The 25,086-nt window shown below is 36.0% G+C and overlaps 5 protein-coding genes and 1 non-coding gene across 8 annotated transcripts; 1 reads left to right on the top strand and 5 right to left on the bottom strand.

The window, feature by feature from the left end:
* Window positions 1–5: 5 nt before the first annotated feature.
* Window positions 6–4,779, bottom strand: LOC125222776 (apoptosis inhibitor 5-like protein API5). Its single transcript, XM_048125583.2, has 16 exons — window positions 4,552–4,779; window positions 4,278–4,442; window positions 4,023–4,122; window positions 3,854–3,919; window positions 3,387–3,484; window positions 3,230–3,304; window positions 2,884–3,033; window positions 2,436–2,501; window positions 2,288–2,353; window positions 1,819–1,929; window positions 1,403–1,492; window positions 1,208–1,314; window positions 907–1,021; window positions 750–815; window positions 570–673; window positions 6–428 (listed from the first exon to the last, which is right to left on the bottom strand). The coding sequence occupies exons 1-16, from the start codon at window positions 4,636–4,638 to the stop codon at window positions 242–244; spliced, it is 1,653 nt and encodes a 550-aa protein (XP_047981540.1). The 5' UTR covers window positions 4,639–4,779; the 3' UTR covers window positions 6–241.
* Window positions 4,780–8,390: 3,611 nt separating this feature from the next.
* LOC125201231 (Peroxidase superfamily protein) lies at window positions 8,391–10,366 on the top strand. The gene is made up of 3 exons (XM_048099265.2): window positions 8,391–8,744; window positions 8,861–9,061; window positions 9,643–10,366. Exons 1-3 carry the CDS (start codon window positions 8,523–8,525, stop codon window positions 10,222–10,224), a joined length of 1,005 nt encoding a protein of 334 aa, XP_047955222.1. The 5' UTR covers window positions 8,391–8,522; the 3' UTR covers window positions 10,225–10,366.
* Window positions 10,367–10,458: 92 nt separating this feature from the next.
* Window positions 10,459–14,350, bottom strand: SNI1 (negative regulator of systemic acquired resistance (SNI1)). 2 transcript variants are annotated; one of them, XM_048099252.2, is made up of 15 exons: window positions 14,035–14,348; window positions 13,887–13,953; window positions 13,683–13,776; window positions 13,476–13,559; window positions 13,302–13,388; window positions 13,081–13,152; window positions 12,769–12,850; window positions 12,653–12,702; window positions 12,327–12,536; window positions 12,180–12,250; window positions 12,034–12,103; window positions 11,732–11,794; window positions 11,096–11,248; window positions 10,800–10,930; window positions 10,459–10,687 (listed from the first exon to the last, which is right to left on the bottom strand). In XM_048099252.2, the coding sequence occupies exons 1-15, from the start codon at window positions 14,156–14,158 to the stop codon at window positions 10,609–10,611; spliced, it is 1,437 nt and encodes a 478-aa protein (XP_047955209.1). In that variant the 5' UTR covers window positions 14,159–14,348; the 3' UTR covers window positions 10,459–10,608. The 2 variants fall into 2 exon arrangements, with proteins under 2 accessions (XP_047955209.1, XP_088919600.1); XM_089063474.1 differs by having other exon boundaries at window positions 12,653–12,850; window positions 14,035–14,350.
* A 191-nt stretch (window positions 14,351–14,541) lies between these two features.
* TRNAE-CUC (transfer RNA glutamic acid (anticodon CUC)) lies at window positions 14,542–14,614 on the bottom strand. The gene has a single exon. It is a non-coding gene; the product is annotated as a tRNA-Glu (tRNA).
* Window positions 14,615–14,749: 135 nt separating this feature from the next.
* Window positions 14,750–16,937, bottom strand: LOC125202313 (GDSL esterase/lipase At5g45960-like). Of its 2 annotated transcripts, none has more exons than XM_048100689.2 (5): window positions 16,373–16,937; window positions 16,161–16,291; window positions 15,508–15,741; window positions 15,185–15,452; window positions 14,750–15,059 (listed from the first exon to the last, which is right to left on the bottom strand). In XM_048100689.2, exons 1-5 carry the CDS (start codon window positions 16,632–16,634, stop codon window positions 14,866–14,868), a joined length of 1,089 nt encoding a protein of 362 aa, XP_047956646.1. In that variant the 5' UTR covers window positions 16,635–16,937; the 3' UTR covers window positions 14,750–14,865. The 2 variants fall into 2 exon arrangements, with proteins under 2 accessions (XP_047956646.1, XP_088919703.1); XM_089063577.1 differs by having other exon boundaries at window positions 16,408–16,599.
* Window positions 16,938–17,387: 450 nt separating this feature from the next.
* LOC125202730 (GDSL esterase/lipase At5g45960-like) lies at window positions 17,388–21,620 on the bottom strand. Its single transcript, XM_048101174.2, has 5 exons — window positions 21,293–21,620; window positions 20,085–20,215; window positions 19,770–20,006; window positions 17,719–17,986; window positions 17,388–17,644 (listed from the first exon to the last, which is right to left on the bottom strand). The coding sequence occupies exons 1-5, from the start codon at window positions 21,579–21,581 to the stop codon at window positions 17,451–17,453; spliced, it is 1,119 nt and encodes a 372-aa protein (XP_047957131.1). The 5' UTR covers window positions 21,582–21,620; the 3' UTR covers window positions 17,388–17,450.
* Between the last annotated feature and the right edge of the window lie 3,466 nt (window positions 21,621–25,086).

Genomic DNA, 25,086 nt, shown 5'->3' on the forward strand with positions numbered 1-25,086 from the left:
TTAAATATTTTTAAATCGGTGGATAAATAACTTTTCGTATTCGACTGCTATTTCCATCGCGGTTCTGGGGTCGTGTAGTGCTGTAGAAAACACATAAAATATAAAACCCAAAAAAAATCCTTCTAACACCTCTTCCTCCTCCTCTGGTCAAAATTGCTCCAACACAAAACGATGGTACACATATGTTGCCGTCAAATCATGTCATTTTTTTAATCTTACACTGATAGTCGAAACAGAGCTATCAGAATCCTCGTCCCCTTCCTCTCCCCTTGCCACGTCCACCTCGTCCCCTCCCTCTGCCTCGCCCCCCTGGTGTTCTTCCTTGAAATCCTCTGTTAGATACCGGGTTTTGGTTTTGACTACTGCCTCCTCCACGCCCTCTCTTGCTTGGATTATTACCTGCGCCGTTTTGTCCAGGACGCTTCCCACTGCAGGCGGATACGAGTATTGAAATGTGAGCGAATAGAAACAGAGATAAGTATGGGTAGTGTAGTGAATTTTGAACAAGTTTGATTTGTAAACATCTCTTCTGGATTTCTATCCATTGAAAAGTGAGCCGAAGAACATACCCAGTGGTGGTTACAGTTGAATTGCCTGAAGGCTTTGTCGCTTCCTTCCAAGATAAATTAATTCTCTTATCTCCTATAAATGAAGGTGTTTTCGCATGCAGCGGCTGAAAAGAATGAGAAGCAATCAGCTAAAAAAAAATCTTTTGAGTGTATCACCAAAATTTTAGTACTTCCACTTACCTGTGTCATAGCCAAGATATTATTGCAAGTTCTTAAACCAGTTGAGGTGTTCTGCTTTTCTGCTTTCTGCAGATTAAATATGAAATCAAGTAAGTCCATCATCACCAAAACGTTGATCATTTGCTTACTTGAGAACATGGTGATTCAGATAACTCACAATGCTAGCCTTCGACTCGTCAGATCCAGCAGCTGCCAGTGCTTTGCTGTGCTCTGCCATTACCTGATTCAACTTTTTTGTGGTGGCACGAACTAGGTCTTCAACACAATTTAATCTGTGGAAATAACCAAAATTTTGTACCATATTTCAAGAGAGTTTAAACATAAAAGGAACTAATTACGAATGAATTTCAAATTCTTCATTCTACTTGCAGACATTATAGCTCAAGATGAATAATGGATTCCTTCTATCAGGATCCTTTATTATAAAACAAAGTATTGCACGTGCAGAATGAACTCACCGTTCCAAGAAATCTTTATATTGCTCTGAGAAGTCCTCCCCCAGCCTATCTGATGGTTGTCCAGTCACAATCTTGTAACCGCATAAACTATTAGTCGCATTAGGTGCCTGTTAAATAGTGAAAGAACGATGGCTATTAACATGAAATTCCGAGATGCAAGACAAATAACATGAAAGATAAGAAAACACCGTTGACCTTTTGAGCTAGATGGTGGAATGTATATAGCAAGCACTCAACATAAGTAAAATTCATCTCTTCCCCTGATTTTCTCCGAGGCATGGTCTTCTGAAATAAGATGAATAGATTGAACAAGGTATAATAGGTCATTGAGCATATTCACGGCCAAAGTCTGAGACATATTTTCATTGTGAGAATATAATGAAAAGAAGAAATAATAGGAAATTGTTTAATGTCTAATTAAGTTAACTGAAGACGCGGATTTAAAAACTTATGAACTAAAGTAGGAATCACTTTGATTTCATCATATATACTATGATCAGGTTATACTAAAATGGTAAATCTGCTCTAAAATAAGAATTAAAAGTCAACACAAAGAAGACAGAAGAAATTCAACGACATAACACATCACAATATATAGTTCAGGGAGTTGCCTTTAGGATCTGAACCACGGCAGGAAGAATTTGTCTGGAGTCCTGTGGAGAGGTGTAAGGCGAACCCTCCGCAAGGTTTTTAAGCAGGTCCACTTTTCGTTCTTCAGGAAGCTGATGAACAACGGGGTCACATACTTTAGTAAACTGCTCAGTATGCTCTTCTGATAATTTTAAGTTCAGCGAAAATTACAGTTTTCCTTGAAAAGCCAAAAATTTGTTTTAGATAGTCCAAGAGAATTATTCAAGTACAAGAACTCCCTAAATTGACTAAAAACGCTACTCCAGTATATACACATCTATAAAAGTGGAAATTGTGAGGACTCTGCCCAGGGAATGCATAGATAAAAAATTATTGTTCTTTAGAGATTATGGGCGGAACACAATAATATGTATATTCTCTAACCAGAAAAAATAGGGAAGATCAGGTCTATTACATATAATCAATAGAGAAGTTGTGTGAAATTTGCACCTTATCAAATACTGGAAAAATGTGCTTATTTAGATATTTGAAAAACTTGCTATTGGATGCACCCCTCTGCAAGTAGACAAAAAGTCAGCTAAGATCAAATCAATTACTGTACGAATGAAAGGGAAAAATTCACGAGCTCAGTATGAACCTCAAAAAATGGAAGTGCCATAAACAGGCATGAAATCAGTCGATCTATATGGTCACCATCTGCATCCTGCGGTTAGACACATCACAAGACACAAAAAATGAGATTCAACTATGGCCTTTCTCCCTAAAGAAAGCAGAACGAAGGTTTGAAAAATGCACATCCTTCTTGGGAATAAACCACACTTTCTGGTTTTGAAAATTTTAAAGTTCCAAAGCAGATAGCCAAGCTTATAATATAGGGACAAATATAGAGATAAACTCAACTTATTGTACTGAAATTCCAAGATAAACATTTATACAGCACAATGTGGGAGATGTAAGCATTTAACAATTACTGCAGGTACATATATTTTTCTTTCTATTCCAAGATACCAACAAGTTCCTCCTCAAAATATTGGATCCAACACGGATAGTATCTTTTACCAGGACAATAAGAAAAGAATACATACATCGAATTGTGCATCCAGATCAGCTTGGCTTTCTATAATTTCAATCAGTTCCTGGATCCTCTCTGGGGGAGCTTTCTCACCAAACATGTTCAAGCTTTTCAAGAAATCCATGAACAAATTAAATTCGGCTCCAGTGACATCTTGTAGGCTCTGCATATTTAAAGTCAAAAGAATCATGCATTTTATAGTTAAGTACCATATTAGCTAAACAAGTGATGTCTTGGTCCAATTCTTCAAATTCCGTTTGAAACAACTCAACTCAATTACATAGACAAGGCATGGACCATCGAAAAACTTGAATATGTCAACATCCACGAAAAGAAAAAAAGGGGGAATTTAGGCAAACCTTTTTTATCAAATCAGTAATGTGCCTTTCCATTTGCTCAGCAGGTCTCAGGAGCTCAGCTCTGAGTGGAAAGACCTAAATGAAAGAATGTGGAAATGATTCTTCCAAGACAACTACAAGGCATGAGCTGTAATAAAGGAATTTGAAATCTTTCTACCTTGTCTTTAATGAAAAGTAAGGTCCTTTCACGTAGATTTTCATCTGTTAGTTGCTCGTCAACACTCTCAATATGCTTAAATAGGGCTGTCAAGGAAGCTAAGCAATGCACGAAAATGTAAGGCTCAACAATAAATGAAGAAAGCAAAGTTATAACTAGAAAACCCATCTCTAAACTGATTAATCTTCCACCCATTATTACTGCTATACTACTTCATTGTTTAACATAGCCCAGTTTCTTTATACACTTCACGCTCTAATGAAAAAACAGACAAAGTAGCAAACTCATGTAACATGATGGAAAACAGTATAACACCAACAGCAACTTAAGGATTTGGGCATGTGACATTTGCTGAAACATGTGATATTGACGTTCGTTCCATATCTCAATATCAATCTCCTCTTTGAGATGCCAAATTGCACGTGTAGACAGACACTCTTATACATGTAATCTATCAGCAGAATTACCTCGAACATCTTGTCTCAGTAAGGACAAAAGTGCTTTATTTACAGCATCACGCTCCACATTTTCCTCTACATAGAAAAAGAGAAATCTTTCATAAGCCATGTTTCTACTTATCAGTTAACAAAATAGCATAAATTAGCATTCTTGAAAGATAATCAGAGCACTTAATACCAGCTGTAAGGAGCTGTGCAAGAATGTCAACAATTTTAGAAAGATGCTCAGGCGTGTCCTTGCAGAAAAGTGGTAGTCCACGGATTGCTTGCACCCGAATCTGAAATCATGTGCATTACCACTATTAAACACTCCATTAGATGCTCAGTAACTCAATAGCTTCTAACATTAGACAATTCTATTAGATAATTCTACACATTGGGAACAAAATTGGGAACAAATTAGGTTGCAATCAAACAACAAAAGGTCACCTACCCCGATCTCTTCAGCTTCACACAAATCAAGATGCGCGTGGACAGCATTTTCCGATAGCCCGGGAAAGTGCTTGAAGAACCGAGGGATGAGCTGCGCAGCTAATTGCCTGGATTTCACACTGCTGCTCTTCGCCGCTTTTATTATGTTCTCGTAATCTTCAGTATGCTGATTGCAATTTTGCAGCCGAGAAATTAACACTTATCAATAACAAATTCACTGATCAATAGCTAAGATTCAAAAAAAGAGGGATGCGGAAATGAATTGAATCAGTCACCTGAGACTTGTCTTTGACTTCGTTGAGGCGTTCGCCATACTCGTAGAGCTTCTCAATGTCCTTCGCCTCGTCGGAAGCTTCCGCCATTGCTGTCCACTGGGGAATTGGGAGTAGTGAAAGCCTGCCTATAGATACAGTATACTTGTATGTATATGTGGATACGTTCAAGTTCAACAGCACAAGTTTGGGAAAGGAGACTGAGTTGACTCGGCGACGGCGAGGAATTATAGGATTTACTATTATCGAGTTGTATAAATTGAAAATTAAATTCATTAAATCTAATCTATTACATTGTTAATTTATGGGCCTAAATCAACTTATTCATGGGCCTATATTAACCCATGTAATTGATTTATGCACTTTAGTTTTAAGATTGGCCTATTCCATTCATGGGCCTGAATCAATCATGTAACGATTAATGGGCTTACATTATCAAATGGGAAGCAAAAGGCATTATATTTTTTTAATATTGGTTTATCAGAATTATATATTTAATATTGTAAAATAAACTTTTTTTGGTGTTATTCGTAAATCAAGAAGATCAATGATTTATATCTATATATAGAATCTACAAATTTTTCCAGACAAAACTCCATTCGTATCATCATTAATAACTCAATTATAAAATGCATCAGTATGACATTATCAGTATATGTAACATATGCATATGCAATTATTATTTGCTTGAAGAACTTGATATATAAGAGTATTTGATCGCATCTGTAATATCATATTTCTAAATTGAAATAAAATTTTCATGTTCGGTTTTGATATAGAGATGTTCAAAGAACTGAATCGACGTCGCCTATAAGCCTATAACTCCTCCCTACCCTTCCGTTGGTTAATGATAGTCCTAATAAGGCGTAGCACGAGTTTTAACATAAGTGGTTAGAAAGTACTCCGTGTTTTGTGAGTAGAGAAATGATCTAAAAGTTAAGTATTTTTTTGTGAATGTACCTAAATTGGAGACGTGGAAGAGACTATTTTATCTACTATAACACTTGTCTCTACTCAGTTACTTGTTTTTTGCATGTACTAGTATAATATGAGTGCACTACAAATGGAAGATGGGAGACAAAGTGCTTTATTACAAATGTACATAGAGAAGAAAGTGTGTCGCACTCACTTAGTTACAAGCATGTGTGACAACTACCAAGTCAAAATTCTGCAAAAGAAAGTGGAACCACCACTACTTACAGTTCACAACCCAACAACATTAAAATCATCTCATATTCAATCAATAAATATAAAAAATTGTCTTGACACAAGGGATTCTTGTTGCAATTCTCACTGTTACTAAGGTCCACACAGATCTGCAACAGACTATAAAGATAACATAAGCCATGGTCCACAGCTTTAAGTTATCCTGCACCCAATAGCCATATAACAAATTCAGAATGTAGCAAACAGAAATTGAATAAAAGTGGCTTTTAAGGAGTGATCAATATGGTGGGGTCCAAAGAGTTTCTAGGAACTTTTTATTTACAGATAAATTGTTAGCAGAAATAATCATTAAGTTTGATCAATTTAGGGTTTGTCCTGCAATTTTAAAATTCCGCCTAAAAAATAATGAGGTTTGGATTTTTCGCAATTATACTATGGCAAAAAAATGCGATCGTCACCAAAATTATTTGCGTGGATAATTGCGAACAAATACAAAACTTTGTACTTTTATTGAATGATTTTGCAGATTTGCGGGAGTTACCAGAATTTATATGAGCTTTATGTTAAGCAACTTGCCCTCTATTTATTTATTTTGTAATATAATGTATCGATGAAATCATGTTTTTTCTATCAGATGATTCAATTATCAAAAACTACTCCCACTTATCTTCAACCGATCTTGGTCTTTCTTAATTCAGAAAGCCGGTTCGTATCAAATGTAACAATGTCTCAATCTTATGCATCGCTCCAATAAATTGCCTAAATAAATTTTTTTTTTAGACCAAAAAGGTTGCTTCATTTGTTGAAAGATGGCTTATTGCATTTGCACATGCAAAGCATTTAAGGAACTTTTCTGGCTTCACACTTTATGACATCTCTTTTTGTAAATGCATTAACTATCTACCATCAGATACTATATTCCACAATATAAATATACTCACATTTGTGTTTCATTCGATTTCACCAGCCAGATATCTATAACTGTTTTGTCCCACTTGTTGATGTGCATGTAAAAAAATAATGATAAAGGGCCACAATTTTTACCTAATAAAAAGTGTTCGAGAGTAACAAATTTGAGAAGATATGAAGTTAAACACACAGAGACTTACATACGTATAATTAAACTGAAGAAACACATAAAAAACATACACCAAGTCACCAATAGGACATCCAACTATGGCAGATAAACAATTACAAATTTATAGAAAAAAAGACAACACAACACAACCAAGTCACAAAAGTAAATCTAAACCACACTCAAGATAATCATATTGCTAGAAATTGAGAGAACCAATAGAACATACTTAGTACCTACGATATCATTGGAAGACATAATAATAACAAAAGTCGAAAATTGCATCAGTCGGTAGTTATCGAGAAATTAAATGTGGCATATGATGCATCAGTCGACAACTATTAGATAATTTTAAAGCAAAGATGATTTAACCGCGATTTACCACATCAATACCTAAGATTGATGCATTGTCATTCTCGAGGGTGAGATGACGAGACTAAAATGAGACTGATATACCGTCATTGTGGTATCGCCTCGCCGTCAATTCACCTTTCCACGTATCCATGTTAACACCAACCTTTACGGAATTCTCTATAGTTGCAAAATCAGATATAAAATTTTGTATACAAAACTATAAAATGATGAAAGTTAAGTAATCGCCCTATAACTTTTGACAATGGGTGTGCGATGACATTTATTTTGGGAATAAATGCTAAAAATGACTCATGTTACTTTTATGAATGTGATTAAATGATGCATTTATGAATCCCATGCACGGATTTGTCCTTGTCTAGTAATTATTGCTAATCTGAAAGACTGTGACAAATTATAAATTTCACGCATCACCATAAAATGAACAATACTACTCTTCCTAAACTTCGTAAACAACAAATCTACGTGACCAAATTTTGTACAACCAAAATCTAGTTTATTTGACCAAAAATAAATTTATTTATGCATTTAATTAAAATATTTAGATGCATATATAATACATGAAAAGTGCATAATATTGTGGTCATATATTTATAATTTTTGTATAATTTTTTTATTTTTTTAGAACCATAAATATAATTAGTGCATACTTTAATTCAAATATTAAAAACAATAGAAAGAAAATTCAAATATAAATATAAAAAATGAGGTTAAAGGCTAATAAGTCTTTTTAACTTATCCACTTACTATATTTATAATTTTAATATATAACTAATCCATCAAATTATTAATATAACCTTATTTTGGTTGTACAAAATTTGGTTGTTTATCATTACTGCTTTGTAAATTATGGCCACTTTGTATTTTTTTTTGCTACTTCAAAATTTGTCTAAGAGCATTTTAGTAATTTTATAATCAAATCACAAATTTAGAAAAAAAATACTTGGAGTATAAATTTATTATGCGTTGAAGCTATAATTTTACGGCTAATTTATTCATCCATTTTTATTATTCCTCTTTTCTTTTAACATGAATATCAAGAAACAACAATAAACTAGTTTTCTTTTAAAATTTCTTTAAAATTTAACAAATTAACTTTAATTTCGAAGAAGTTGTGAAATGTCTTGTTATAAAATATCTGGGTCTGGAGTGCCACTCCAAATAGTACTATATCCCATTAAACTATTGTTGATGCAAATAAGGAAAGGAAATAGAGTTAGTAGGTGTTGTGTACACTGGTTCTTGTATTTAGTACACTCCCTCTCCACCTTAAGACAAGAGAAATAGAATCTAACACATCTCCTCACCACCACTGTTTCCTAAATTGTCCTAACCTCTCACAAAGCCACAACCATCTCCCATGTCTCCCTCCTCCACATTCCTCATCATTCTCATTATCTTTCTACTCGCCTCCTCCGCCCGAAGCCGGAAGCCCCGGTACCAGCTCTCCGTAGATTTCTACGCCAAGTCATGCCCGAAGCTCGATCAGCTCGTCGCCTCCGTCACCTCCCAGCACTTCAAGGAAGCCCCCGTCTCCGCCCCCGCCACCATCCGCCTCTTCTTCCACGACTGCTTCGTACAAGTAACGCCTTTTTTCCCACAATGCCGAAAAACAGATAGTTTGGAGTTTGTACAATATTTACAGTCTGCATTTTATTACATTCCAACGCATATATATGTATCTTGTGTTGTGTGAAGGGATGTGATGCATCAGTGCTGATTTCGTCAAAACCGGGCAGCAAGGAGCTGGCGGAGAGGGATGCGGATGATAACAAGGAGCTGGCGCAAGAGGCTTTCGATGCCATTGATATGGCGAAGGCGCTTGTCGAGAGAAACTGCCCTGGTGTCGTCTCTTGCGCTGACATTCTCGCCATTGCGGCCCGGGATTTCGTCCATCTGGTTAGTAATCCATCTGTCTCATTTGAGTGAAACATTTCTTTTAAAGTAGAGAGAATTTTTATATAAAATTGAATATGAAATATTCTTTTATGGTCGCATCACAATTCACTCGAACTCTCGAAATCTCTGTTCTTGAATAATAACCACTCTGCTATTAGGTCAACACACGCACACAAGTCTTATCTTGATGGTGACCTCTGCTTCACAAAACATAGATAAAGTGTTAGTTTCCAATGCAATATTTCTCTATCATCTCACAAGATTTGATTGACTATGTCAGAAATCACGGGACTTATATAAATGTAATATAATCATTAGGGATTGTTGAAATCTAGAGTTAACTGTCCACAATTAGTTCAAACAGTCCAAAATTTCACTAATTTTTGTCACATTTTAAAAAACAAGAAAACAGCTCTGCAAATTTTGTCCATTACATGACCAAAACAAACCAATTAGGAATCTTATAAACATATTCGAAGGCATAATTTGTCATTAGGGAGACAGTGACAAAAGTCTATGAAGACCAACATGATAACAAGACAAATTTTTCTTGTAACATTTGTGTTAATTTATGTGATTAGGCTGGAGGGCCATATTATCAAGTGAAGAAAGGAAGATGGGATGGGAAGATATCCATGGCTTCAAGGGTAGCATCCAATCTCCCACGGTCTAATGCGACCGTGGATGAGCTCGTTAGGATCTTCAGCTCGAAGGGCCTAACGCTCGAAGACATGGTCATCCTGTCGGGGGCTCACACCATAGGCTTCGCGCACTGCAAGCAGTTTGTGAGCCGGTTGTACGACTACAAGGGCACGAAGCAGCCGGATCCATCGATGGACCCGAGGCTGCTGAAGGCCCTCAAGATGTCATGCCCACACTTTGGAGGGAACACTGATATTGTTGCACCGTTTGATGTCACAACTCCTTTTGCATTCGACAATGCTTATTATGGGAATTTGATGGCTAAATTGGGGTTGTTGGCTTCTGATCAAGCACTGTTCTTGGACCCTAGGACTAAGGTATTGGTGCAGGAAATGGCTAAGGATAAAAACAAGTTTTTTCAAGCATTTGGTGTGGCTATGGACAAAATGGGATCTATTGGTGTCAAGAGAGGCACTAAACATGGGGAGAGAAGAAAAGTTTGCTCTTTGCATGTGGGATGACTTCTTGTTTGTTACCAACCATTTTTCTTTTGGAGAAAAATACATTCTTTTTGTATTTTGTTCATAATTCATTCACCTTTGCATTGTTTTTAGGCATGTGAAGATTTGTGGGGATAAAAACATTCATAAGCTGTTTGGGACATGGTATTTGTCTATTGAAATCATGAATCTTCCATAATTAGATCACAATTATCAGAAAGCAGAGACAACTGATTGATTAGGGACAAAAAATAGTTGAGATCATATACTACAAGCTCAACTCATTCTTTAAGATTATGGTTCTTCGACAGACACTAATTACGCGCTAGGGAAGCAAAACGACATACATAGCGTTGATTCTTGAAATATTGTGGGATTTTAACATCAGCTGCTGCATTACTTCCTTCAAATGCTGCGCAGGTTTGAGATGGTGGCAGCAGCAGTAATTAGAGCCTGCTTGCCACAGCATAAGATCCCGGTTTTCCTGCACCGAGATATATTGTTTGTGATAATATGATCCCAGTGGCTTTAGGACATTGCATATATGACTATGATACTTATGATGGAGAGCATTATATTAGGCAAATAAATCTTACGGATCTTCACGTCTGAGACATGTAAAAGCAGAAATAAGGTCTTCGCAAACACCCACAGCGGAATTACTTTTGACATCTTCCAGCATATCAGAGAAGCCTTGAGATTCATCGTGTAATAGCATCACATATGCCTAGAAAAGAGATCGAGGTCAGACAGTAAAGCAGAGCACTTCCTCTGTTTTACAACACAGCTCTTGATATATCATTTTTGTACACATGAGGTTGGAGGGAAAGGGTGATACGAGTGCGTAGAGCCAAATAATATGTATTTCAAGCTATAAGACAGGAGGAGACACCTGGAAACCATAGGCGAGCAGCAACTGAATAGCTTCTGTTGTGATTTTTTTAATGATACTTTTGGTCCTCTTGCTGTTGGACAGAAATTTTAAAAGTCCATCTAAGTTCTCAGTGTTGATTGTACCAGTTGAGCTTCTAGTTTGAACGGAATTCTGCAACATATACTAAAAAGGATCAATGAATGATCGTCTCAGGAGTACAAGTTTTAAATATTATGCAACACGTTTACCAGATTCTGAACTAAGATGGATTAGAATACAGCTTAAACAATGCATATTTTGCATACACGCTTTCAGAATTAGCACATTCGAAGCTCAGACCAGATTTCACATGCCAGCAGCTAAAAATAGAGAGAAAGACCACAATAGATCTGAATCATGAACGCTCAAATAGAGGATCACATTTATAGCCACTTCTCAGAACTCAATTGCTTCAAAAGGAATTTCTATCAAAACTGAGACGAGGAAGTTTCCTTTCTGATGATACCTATCTGATGAGAGAATGTATACTTAAAGTAGGTCAAAGCTTGCAACCTAGCCAAGTAAAAGGTAGCACTAATTGATGATATTTTGGCAGAATATCAAGATGAGGGGTTTAATAAAAGATGAACCTAGAGGAAAGATGAGGTTGCGGACCTTTGAAATGTACTTTTGAAAATACTGCACGATGATCTCAAGCCTCCATTTTGGGTCAAACACCTGAAAGCAGTTTGAAGGTCAATCAAATAGATTCAGAAACCAGGTTATAACATTAGAGATAATTAATGTGATGCCGAAAATATTGCCAATAAGAGAATGGATTTGGCAGTTGCTAACAGTTTAAGCAATAGATAAGAATATTAAAAAACACGTTTTCGATGAGATCAAGATGCTTGGCTGGAAAAATAAAGTAATTGGACAATGCAGAAATAGGGTCTATAAGTAAAACAAGAGAGGACCTTAAGGAATGAAGAAAGAACATCACTATCATTAATGAGTTCGTCCAAAATTATCTCCACTGCTGGTGTCCTGAAATATGAGTAATTCACAGCATATCCCTCAATTCTAAAATAACAAACTTTCCATACAGATAAGCAAGAAGTACCTTACACCATCAGCCCTGGTTGTAAGGCCATGCTGATCAGCTGTCCTCTTTGAAGAATCTAGCTCCATGATCTATATGACATAAAAAATTGTTAAAAAGAATCTAAGTTATAGCATAACCGAAGAAACAAGGAGCTAAATAGTTCACCATTATGAAAAATTTCTTCAGGACATTGCAAGTAGACTTTTTTACTTCTGGTAAAGCTAATGCAATGGCCTTATCAGCTTCATGCAATTCCTCCCCTTGAGTTTTATCACTGCAGCTATCTTCTTCAGAAGATACAGTAGATTGAGACAAGTTGTACAAGGCAGACAAAGAACTCTTTATTAATCCTTTGTATGTTATCTTTCTTGATCCCTGCAAAAGGACTCCTAAAGTCAGGGATGCATAAACTTTAAATATAAGCACATCCATACAAACTAAAAACATTTTAGTTATTGAAAATTGCAATTTAGGAATCCAGGGAGGCATACCAGAAGCATGCTCAGCAATGACTCCCTCAAAATGATCCAGTCCAGATTTTCTGCAAGAACATAAGAATCAACCTTGGTTTCCCTAAGTCCACCACAATGAAACCGTGAAATTCTACCTTGATAAGTGCTGTTACGAGGCTGAAAATCCCCTTCAAGGACAGTGACAAGATATTGAAGCAGTAACATTTTCTTCATGAACTGCAAGAATGGCTCAGGATTATTGTTGCATGAACTAGAAGTTGAGGCTCTTCACTCATGCGTAAAGTTTTGAAATATATGAAACATACAGCGTACATTAGTGGCCTATTGGCTATTAGAAATATGAAATAACTGCATAATATCATCCAAAATTGGGAGTATCAAGTTTGCATTGTCAAAGAAAATAGGAGAAACAATCTTAAAGGCAATTTGTTAAACAAAAGACTTACCCCTATATCTACTGCTTCAGACTTCATTTCCACAGACACATCAGCTATTTCTTTTATAAGAGTGTGGAATCCCTAAAAACATTAGTTTGGGCTTTCAAAAATAAGCTACTATCAGCAGATAGCAATTAAGTAAATCATCAATGAAAAGGTTTTCTTCCCTGACTATCTATTATCTAATACTTGTAAACGAAAGAAACAACATAAGTAGCCTGATGACAGACCGAGGAGTCCACTAAATTTCTTGAATGATTTGTAGCATCCCACTTCTTGTCGGAACCATCCATCGTAAAAGTAAAAGGTGACCATGCCTGGCATACAGCAGCTAATTGACATGAAAAGTTGAAATCCCACAAAAAGGAGGGTAATGGAATATGAGATAACTTAGTATTAATCACCTCTTCAACCATAATAAAAGAGGAGACTTTACGGGAAGAAGAATCTGATTGTTCTCCTTCGGATAGGTACAGTCGAGGAAACCGCTGTATGTCAAATATATAATGCTCAGAGGTAAAGCATAACTCGAATACGAACTGCCCATAAATGTGAAAACAAAGAATTTCACATAATCAAAATTAACATGGGAAAAGAGAAGAAGCAAGTACCTTGTCTAGCTCAACAAGAAGCTGGTAACTTTGAATCACCAAATCAAGCGAATCCGCATCAATCAGGATATGAAAAATGGCCTCAAGCATTTTGCTGCAGATTCAAATTGCAACAAAAACAATACTTGAGCTCACACAGCATGGTATATATGCCAATTGAACTCGTAAACACAAACAGAACAGTACGAGCGCTGCAGGAGGTACCGTGTAGGTGCGTTTCCATCATCGGTTTTAAGACAAGTAGTTCGCACAGCCTCGAGGAAAGCAAGCCCTAAACCAAAACGATTGATCAAAATGCGAAAATCCTTGCAAGTATCAAAGTAAATAGACGGTCCAGGGCTAATTTACTCACGATCGTCGTCGAGGTGGTGAGAAACTTTGGAAGCATTGAAACCAGAGGTGTCGAGAAGCGCCAACGTGTTCTCTTCCAATCCTTGGTTGCCGCCATCGCCTCCGATTCTCGTCCGCCTCTTCATGTTCTTCTCCTTCAAACTTAGCCCAATTTTGAAACCCTAACCTAATAAGGATTGGGATTTATTCCGTAACGAACTAACACTACATTTTCCCGCCATTACACTATCGTCTCAACATGAATCATTTAACAATTTAATCAAGAAATGGTTAAGTAATTATTAATGAAAGATGGTTTTTTCAACACATAAAACTTTTCATATGTTTCAACTTGATACATCATCATTTATCATTAATACATTCTTTTAAGTTTCATACATAATTATTTATGGTTAAAAATTTAAAATTAACTAAAATTATATCCCAAACTTTCGACATATTTCAAAACTATCCCAAACTTTCATAATGTTTTAAAATAAACCCAACTATCATAAATAAATAAAAATAATTCCGTTGCCGGGACTTGAACCCGGGTCTCTCGGGTGAGAGCCGAGTATCCTAACCAACTAGACTACAACGGAAGATATGTGTAAGTTTTTATGGTTATCTATATAGATATATTCAACTTTAGTTTCATTAATTGGTGACTATTTTATTACTTCATCCGTATACGATTATAAGATCCATTTTTTCAATATGAATTGTAAGAAATGGAGGATTGAAAATGTAGGTTTGTGTAGAAAAAGTCTAGATGACAAGCACCGAAGGCAATGATCGATATAATTACAGCATCATCAGCCCGTTCCAGTGGTGTATCGTGTAATTGTGTCAACTAATTTCCAACTAGATAATCGAGTGCGGGGCGAAAGGATTGAAAGACAAGGTGGTAGGATTTTTGAGTAGGATGAATCGAATCCCAAAACACATATTTGGATGCATCATCGCAAACTGGAGAATTTCGGTTGCACAAAAAGGCTGCTTCCACCATGCCCGTCCCACAACATCCACTGTTTACCACGTCAAAACCTGAGATAGATTGGATAAAAGTTGATGGAAAATGAGTCACACCCAACAATAGTTAATGAATAATTTTAGTAGACCAACTAAAATAAAAGAAAACTATTATTTGTGGACAGAGGGAATATATTTACCGTATTTATGGCCTATAATCATCTCCTCGAGTGGAGTATAAGCATCCAAATAAGCAATTCTAGCTCCCGAGGATCGCACACGAACTTGCAACGCATCCAGCTCCTTCCGCAGAATCTTGTTATAGTCTCGAGCTACGGAGGAGAATTTTTCGTTGCAGCCGCGGTCAAGGATGGGGTGATTGGTGAAGAGGGTTATCACCAACGGTAGACAACCCATCGGCGGCAGCCCCACCACTCCGATCCTTCGAGCTCCTTCATCCAATAATTCCTGCAAAAATTGAATGATATATTGATTTTTTATAATATGTGAAATGAAAACTAACCTGCAAAAACTGAGTAGCTCCGTTGCTGACGAAATCTATGTATCTTGGGATTGTGTAACTTCTTCTTCGAATGGGTAAGGTGAAGTAGTTGACGACGAAGTCGTTTGTGCCTGCGCTTACTAGGAAAAGGGCGTTGCTTAGCACCTCCTTCGCCTTCGCCTCCCCGACTACGGCCTCCACTTTTTGTCGGTATTCTTTCAGGTGGCTCAGCTGATCCGACAGGGGGATCACATTCTGAGATCATATCATAATTCATATCCGTTAAGGGCTCAGCAACATATGTAACTCAACATAGAAAACATTGGGTCCACTTAGCCAAAATGAGAAAGAGCACTGTAAATGAGGCTTTAAATCGTGGAAGATCCAAAATGACAAATGCGGACATTATTTCGTGGGCGTAGGGAATAGAAAATAAGTGAAAAGATGCAAATGTCCTTATTTCATAATTACAAGATAAAAAGGCTTATCTCACTAGGGGTGTATTAAAATGTTAATATGATGACATTAATATGTCAACACAGAATTTTGTTGACATTTTAATATTAGGCGTTGATATTTTAATGTCATTATGTTAACATTTTTAATACACTGCGTTGATGGGTTAGCAACTTAAAAAGTGAGGGAGAAAGAGGGAGGGAGAGAGAGAGAGAGACGCTTATGGATGGAGTAAGAGGATCAAATCCTGATCCAGCAGAAGCAAAACTGACTCCACTAATCAGTTCATCAATGGTGAGAGAGGGATCAAGATATGCAGGCACCATCTCTTTCAATCCAATGTACTTAGCTGCATGCATGGATTCATTACAATTAACACCTTTTTCAAATCAATTAAACACATGCAACAAAATAAACACAATTAACTGACCAATAAAATCATTAGCAAGGCGACCATTAGTAAACCTTCCTGTTGCTGAGTGGTTAAAGAAATCTCTTCCATAAGGGGAGAAATCGCTCTTAAACGGAGTGTAGATGTAGTTATTGTTCCCGGGGTCCGCTGTCGAATCGCCAAAGATCAGAATCGATGAAACCGACGCTGAACTCTCTCGACCTGAAATGGCTTTGTGTTTGATCAAAAGAAAAGGAAAGAAAAAAATCCAAAATGTTGTTGTCATCTTAGAACACAACATAAACACAAAAAGAATACACTGTTTTTCAAATTTATAATGGAGTTTAAGTTGTACGACAAAAAAGTGTCTTTAATAAAGGCGACAATGTCACATGTAAATAAGTAAAGAGTTTAAGTTGTTGGTGTCTTAGTTTGTTTGGTTGTTTGAATTTTCGTGTGGGTTTAATAAATGAGATTGGTATGGTTGGAAAACCAAACTTTATCTCAAGTCTCAACTACCCTTTTTTTCTAAATCTAGGTGCTTCTAAACTGAACCATGAAATTGTTTCTACATCTATTTTTTTAGGGTAGGTGATGATGAGAGCCAACTTTTGAATAATCGTTTGTAGTTTATAGTGGTTTAAGTTCTAAGGTTTTATACTATAATAATAATAATAACTAGTACAATTCAATTAATCAAGCTTTTGAGTCATCTCTTCTTGTTCAAATATGTAAGAACATGTTACTAGCTAAAGTCTCATTTATCTATTTTTTTTACATTTTGGACATGTGACCAAACACTCCATTGTTACATAAATACATATGTTAATCATCTTGAATATGCCTACATCTTAAACATGAAGCTAGTAATCAGAGTGGAAGTGTTTCGGAGCATAGCTAACTTATCCGACCTATAATGAGAAAACAAACAAATTGTACTATTCATGTGTCAAATCAGGTTTTTAGGCACCCATATGGGCAAGGCCGCGTGGTCCAACCACTCCACCCCCATGCGATTGCCCTTACGCATAGAGAATAACGAACTCCCAATACATAAAGAAAGAGAAATTAAGTAATTTATTATGCATATGAAACAATGAGTTAGAAAAAGTTATGGCTAATCCTTCATGAAGCGATCAATAACCGGACGAAGGCCGAGATAAACAGAATAATAAGCAGCTTGAGTCGGGTGTACGGAATCCCAGAAAAGATACTTGGAATCATCCGAACAAACCGAAGAGTATGAATTACACAACACCAAAAATTCCACCATTCCGCTCCCGCAGCATCCCAGGTTCACATTTTCAAATCCTGCATTTTTTGTTAACTTTGTATTGCTTTGATTTTGCACCATTAATAAAACAAGGTAGAGATGAGATGATTACCGAATTGTTGGGGGCTTTGAACCATGCGATCGATGGGGTTATATATGTCGATGTAGAGCACGTTGGCAGAGGGAGTGATCTGCTTTTGTAGAGCTGCTATTTTGATTTGGAGAAGGGTGTTGTAGCGCCGGGCGACGTCGGAGAAGCGCTGGATGCAGGCGCGGTGAGTGAGAGCGTTGTCGGAGTTGAGTGTGATGACAGCTGGCACGCATCCGAATGGTGGCAATCCCACCAAGGCGATCTTCTTCGCCCCCATCTTCAGTAGCGCCTGCAACCAATAGCCATAATACAAGTAGCAGTGAATCGTTAGTTCCGGCTCCGGAATGAGACATGTAATGCCAAATATCTTTAAATAAAAAAAAAATGAGATAGTTAATGGCAGACTGAGCGCAAAAGTATAATATTTTTATATATTTGAATTTTTAACTGTGAACCAAGGGTTAACTTGGAATCAGACGGTTCACGGTTCAACTCTTTGGAATGGGAACCGGACCGCCTATGTGTTCTATTCTCGTTACAATTTGGCCCAAAACCATGGTCAATGGTCTTGAACTGGCGGTCAACGGGCGGTTGAGGACCAAATGGCATCACTGACTACTTAACTAATTACCATTATCTCAAATAATTATAGTAATTGGGGCAAATATAAAAAGCATTCACTTGATATGAGGAGATAAATGTATTAATTAACATTCTTAGCTGCATATGATTATTGCAAAATAGTACTCCCTCCGTCTCTGATTAAGAGTCACACTTTTCCATTTTGATCCGTCCCCAATTAAGAGTCACACTTCATTTTTACCATAAATGGTAGTAGGTCTCACATTCCACTAACTCACTTCACTCACATTTTATTATAAAACCAATATAAAAAAGTGGGCCCCACATTCCACTACCTTTTTCAACCCACTTTTCTTTACATTTCTTAAAACTCGTGTCCGGTCAAACTGTGACTGCTAATGGGGGACGGAGGGAGTATCTACTACTAATACTACTACTCTCTCCATCCCACATAATTTGACCCAATGTTCCATTTTTGGGCCGTCCCACATAATTTCACGTTACCATTTTTGGTAGTGAACCTCATATTTCACTAACTCATTCTTACTCACATTTTATTATAAAACTAATACTTTAAAAGTAGGACCCACATCCCACCAACTTTTTCAACTTACTTTCTATTAAATTTTTTAAAATTCGTGTCGGATCAAAGTGTCACAAATTATGTGGGATGGAGGGAGTATTTTTTTTATTTTTCCCCACCTAACTCATCTTGAATGCGTTAACATGATATGTTGTGTTTGATATATTCACATAATATGTTACTAACAAATTATGGCTATTGCTTGAGGTATTTTTTGTATTAATATTATTATGAATATATAGTGGTTTCATTATTTCAAGAGAATATTCATTTTATAGCAACATTTTTCTCTCTCTTAACAAATTGGGCATAGAAACCCCGTAAAACTAGGGTACTATCATTTGGTATACAAAAATAGTCAAAGAAAATGTAGTAATAATTTTAATTTAAGTGGCAAAAAGATATCTTTTCCTTTACCCAAAATGTATAGTGTCATTTAAAACTTTCTCTGATTTAATGCATTGGTTGTAACCTTTTCCTGAATCTGATTTGTTTCCACATAGTTGGTATTTATTCTTTTCTTCCGTTTATATTCATTTCATTTGATCTAATACACTCCCTAGATTATGGTCATTAAAATTTACAAAACTTTGTAGAAAAAAAATACTACAGTTTTCCGCATAGTATTTTATGTATGCCATATATCATAAATTTCTCTCAAATCTGATTATGGAACAAGAAAATGACCAAACATTATAATTTTTCTGGCAGCAAGTTTGCCTTCTTAAAATTATTTACCAAGTTTATTCAAGTGCCCCACCTCATAAATATGAATATTAACCTACCCAACAGACAACAGATAGTACACACTCTTTAATCAGTAATATGCTGCCATTGACAGTCTTTTTATATCTAAATTTAAATTTATTTTACTTTGGTAGCTAAAATAAAAATAAAAAATATGTACCTGAGTGAGTTCAAGGCCTTGCTGCAATATGAAATCTTGATAGCTTGAAATGTTGTAGGTTCTGCTTCGAGTTTGCATGGGCCCATAATAATTTACCATAAAATCATTTGTGCCTGCACTTATTACAAACAAAGCCTTATTTATCAACCTTCTTGTTTTCTCCTTTCCAATCTCCATTTCCATTCTTGATTTGTATTCTTTGAAATATTTCAGTTGATTCTGTATTGGAATTACAACCTGCATGGATTCACAAATCCACCAAATTAAGTTAAAATCTTTAAAAAGTGCTTGAGAGTGAGGAAGAGAAGGATAGACATTGATTTGGGCGGTGAGGGGGTCGAAGCCAGTGCCAGCAGAAGCGAAACAAACTCCGGTTTTGAGGTCGTCGACGGTAAGAGTGGGGTCTAAGTAGGGTGGTATCATGTCTTTGATCCCAGCATAAGAAGCTGCACTTGAAGTTGAACAAATTAGCGTGAATTATTAGCGAAAATTTAGATTATATCATAATTAATGTTCAAACGCTCTAGGTCAAGCTTGCACGGATTTGTTTTTTGGTCGCTCCCCAAAAGGCCTCTCAAACTGATTAGGGGTTGGACAGGATTATATACACCTTTCAACTTCCCTCAGACTCCCGATGTGGGATGGGTTTGTACATAACAAACTGATATCAGAGCAATTGTATAATCGAGATAAACGGAAATGTAAAGAGACACGGAATTTACGTGGTTTACCAATGCTGCGTTGGCTTCATCCACAGGAGGAAACAGAGAACAGATTGTATTCAGATTGTTTTCGAAGTACAGATTTATGAACCCTACTTCTATATAAATAGGCACACAGACGACGGGTTAGGCCCAGTACAAAATTAAGATCTAAAACAGCGAGACCCCGTTTGACTAGCGGCAAACTATACTGATTCAAGGCATACTAACAATTGAAAATATGAAAAATGACATACTTAGCCTTATTTATTAATTTAATAATAATAATAATAATAATAATAATAATAATAATAATAATAATAATAATAATAATAATAATAATAATAATAATAATAATATAATGTCACGTGTGAAAATGGTTTCCGCAAGATCTTGAATTTCAATGAATAAATACTTAGTTTTAGACTTTTAGTTTTGCAATAAAGATGTGTTCGGATTTGGCTCTTGCCACAAATATATAAATTTCTGGCAAAAATAAGATGGAAGGGACTTTACATGTTCTTAGATAGAGTATATCTAAAACAAAGCCCTATTCTTTTGGTAAAGGTAATGTGTGTTAGATTGTGTAAAATTAAAACCCATGGTAATAATTAATTTAGTCACTCATGAGCACATTCAGATTAACTACTTTGCAATTTTTATTTACACAACTAATAAAAACTGAATACTACTAATAATAATTAAGAACTTATGATATCTTAGTTACACCATCTAAATAGGGTTATACCACCAAAATATAAGCAATTTGGCATATCAATTGGAGAGGAAATGTCTTAGTTAGTAACTAAGGATAATACTTACACAAAAAGTCGGTGACGAGCTTGCCGTTGGTAAACCTTCCGGTGGCAATGTGGTCGGGAAGATCCTTTCCGTAGGGCGGGAAGTTGCTCCGGCTAATGGTTTGAATGTAATTGTTGTTGCCGGCATCGACAGTAGAGTCACCAAACACAAAAAATGCAGAGATCGAACTGTTTTTCTTACTTATCTCATTCTCAGCCAACCTCTTTGCTTCTGCAGTTTGCTGTGCGAACACGATTAGAGCCAGAAAATGAAGAAGGAAGAGTAGTGAAACATTTTGGGATGGAGACATGCTGTGAAAAGGAAACAAAACAGCCTTGTCCGAGTTATGTATTTGTAAAACCCTAAATAATTGTTGCAGGCCAATAGTAATTATATACTCTTTCATTTCACTTTTTTTTTGGGTAAACTATAGTAAAAATTATTGGTTTTGGTCAAATTCTGGTCTATCCCAGCTACTTTAAAAATCAGTTAGAAAAATGAAGTTGTCTACGGTAAGTTTGGATTTGTTCTGATCAATTGTCCCATGCTGACTTTTATTTTTTATTTTTTATGTGATATAGCAACTGAAAAATCATACATCACCAATAGATAAATTAAAAATGTTGTCCGTCATAAAGAGATTTCCCTCGTCAATTAGAATTTTTCACCACATAATAATTGAGACTAAATCCAAATTTCGTGGACTTTTTAGCTTATTTTCGATGTTGAATTTAACCCAGTTTCATGCTTTTTTTATATATATATAATTTGCCCCTTTTATTTTGAATAGACAAGGGGATATATCATATGCAGGAATAAGGTAGGAGGTGAATTTTTAGAGAGAAATAAATACACTACAATATACTAAATATATTGGAAAACGACGACAGAATCAACTGCATCGATACTTAATTTGTTTGACTGAAGGGGAACGTGTTTCAACACATATTTTACTACTATCGTGTATATTATAATGCCATACTCCTATATACTAGATTTAATGAAAAAAAATGTACATTTGCATGAAATATGTGATAGGATTGTATGGAAATCGCTTTCTCTATTGATGTAACTTCATTTTCACTATTTTTACACTATAAGAGATTTCTAAATGATTGTCATTTATATATGTTATATGCCTAGTTAATTAGGGGCCATTTTTCTATGTAGAATTGACAACATTATTCAAATCCTGCCTACAAATACCCAGAGATCCCCATCGATCCTTAGAAGAAAGATTATGAGGAATTCAAACGATTCATATATATTTGAATTCGAAGAGTATCAATTGGTATACATCTCATATTTCAGTCTCCGATTATTCTTGATTTCTGAAAAAGAGACATTGTGCATCATGAATTCTAGTTTTATCATCACAAAAGAAGAAACAAGCAAAACAGTTAATTGGAAAGCAAACATTCTCAATTCATGTAAATAGTGAAGAACCTAGCTACCATATTCAATACTATCCTAGCAATCATAAAATTCTTGCTTTTGTCATACTCTTCATATTTCTTTTACCTCCAAAATGTTATTTTAATTTATAGTAAATTATTTACAAAACTAAATTTGGAGTGCTTTTCTGGATTGCTAATGACATTAAATTTATTAAATTAATTATTTTTTACTGGTATACTACAATACTAAAGGAATACTACTAAGAGCACATTAATTAGTGAATCAAATATTTTTAACGAGTATTTCATAACAGAGGTGTGATCAATTGCTAACTTTCTTAAGTTGCTAATTTGCTAACTCATCAACGCAATGTATTAAAAATGTCAACACAGTGACATTAAAATGACAACACATGATTTTGTTGAACTTCAATATAATGTGTTGATATTATGCATTGACATTTTAATGTCATCGTGTTGATATTTTTAATACACTGCATTGATGAGTTAGCAGAGTTAGCAACTTAAATAGTTAGCAATATAACGCACCATTTCGTGTCTTTATTGTAGTATATCACAGCCTATATAACGTATTTATTGTCAAATCTGTATATGGAGCTATAAAATCAAAATTGAATGATTGCTAAATACTGTGATTTATCTGCCTCACCTTATAAGTAGTAACATAAATAAAAGGAAATATTTTAACAAGGCCACCTATCCAAGTCATACACGTATACTATTATTCAATAAATGAAGGGCCACATGACTTGTTAGTTGTTACAATGCTTCAACACCACTGCAATAAAATTTAAATATCACACAGATATGGTCCCATTTCATTTATCAGCAAGTCAGATTGGCTATAATTTTTGAACAAGATCCACCTTTTTTCAAAGCTATTAATTTACCACCTTCTGTTTTCTTAAAGGGATAATAGATTAATAGCTCATAAAATCATGGAATTTGGTAAATTTTGATTTTTTTTTCATTGGAAATTAAAAATATTATTAAAAAGTTCAATTTATGTCAATATCTTTCCGTATAAAAATGATTTCTTTGATTATTGCAAAAACGATGTTATTTTTATTTTTATTTTTTTTTCTTTGAATATGGATAAAAATGATCAATAATACTCCCTCCGTCCCATAAAAGTTGAGTCGAATTCCTTTTTAGTCCGTCCCAACAAAGTTGAGTCATTTCCTTTTTTAGGAAAAGACAAAACATCTAATCACTCTTACTTTATTCCATTATTTACTTTACTCTCTCTTATCTCTCCTACTTTTTTCATCTCTCCTATTTATTTAATATAAATTCTTAATCTTCGTGCCCAAAAGTTTTGTCTCAACTTTTATGGGACGGATAGAGTAAATTTTATCAGTAGGCACCATAATAGTTTACTTAATAATTAAGTGATTATTTAATTATTCAATAAATTCGTGCCCGAACAATAATACTCTTTATATTTTTAATATCGTGCAAGAACATATGCATGTGGCAAATGTATAGTATTTATTTTCCGATCATAATAAGGAGTATATGTTTCTGTATTTCAAACGAAGATAAATGCGACAGTGGAAAACAGCTGGAAATAGTTAAACTATTTATAAGAGCATCCGCAATGGTTAATAGGCCAGCCATTCTCTCCTCTACCACGTCAGCAACACTAAAAAAACCACCTGCCACGTCAGATTTAGGCCAGCCATAGGCCAGCCGCAATAAAAACAATTCAAAATATGCTACATTTACAGAATTAAAATTGCGATATACGGAATTAAATTTACGACACATATACGGGAAAAATAATCCATTCCATTAAAAAAAAAGTACAAAGATTTAAAAAAAAAATACATGATTTTTTTTTTAAAAAAAAGGGCTTCAACACCCGAGCCCCGCCACTCTCTACTCCTCATCGCCGTCGCCGTCGCCCTCCTCGTCGCCGCCGCCGCTGCCGCCACCCGTGGTATCTGAGCCCACGTCGGAACCCCCCAGCCGTGACCTCGCGATCTCTAAATCAGCACGCATGCTCTCGAGCATCTCGTAAAGAATCCTCTTCTCCGTGGGGTCAGTGGCGTTCTTCCACTCTCGAAAGACCTGTAACATCTGAGCCCGCGTTTGGTTACGCGAATGGAGAGTGTACTCGAGTGGGGCGGCTGGGAGGGCGGAGGACTGGACCTCGCGGGGCGATAGGGGGGATCCGCCCCTCGCAGCCCGCTGCACCCGCTTCTGTCCAACCGGGCTGGGGCGACCAGTAAATGAAGGAGGGGATGGAAACTCCTCAGCATCCGGGGGGAGGTCGTGGGATCTGCCGCTGCTGCCGCTGTAGTCGCCGCTATAGTTAAGTCGCTGCTTCTTCGGCCACCCAGCGTCGCACCCCGCCCGGAACTTCTCCGAGTCCTTCAGCAACAAGAAGCACTC

The sequence above is a fragment of the Salvia hispanica genome, chromosome 2 (genome assembly GCF_029641045.1).
Source record: "Salvia hispanica isolate PSC_SH4W2 chromosome 2, Shi_PSC_v1, whole genome shotgun sequence".
In the NCBI taxonomy this organism is placed as follows: domain Eukaryota; kingdom Viridiplantae; phylum Streptophyta; class Magnoliopsida; order Lamiales; family Lamiaceae; genus Salvia; species Salvia hispanica.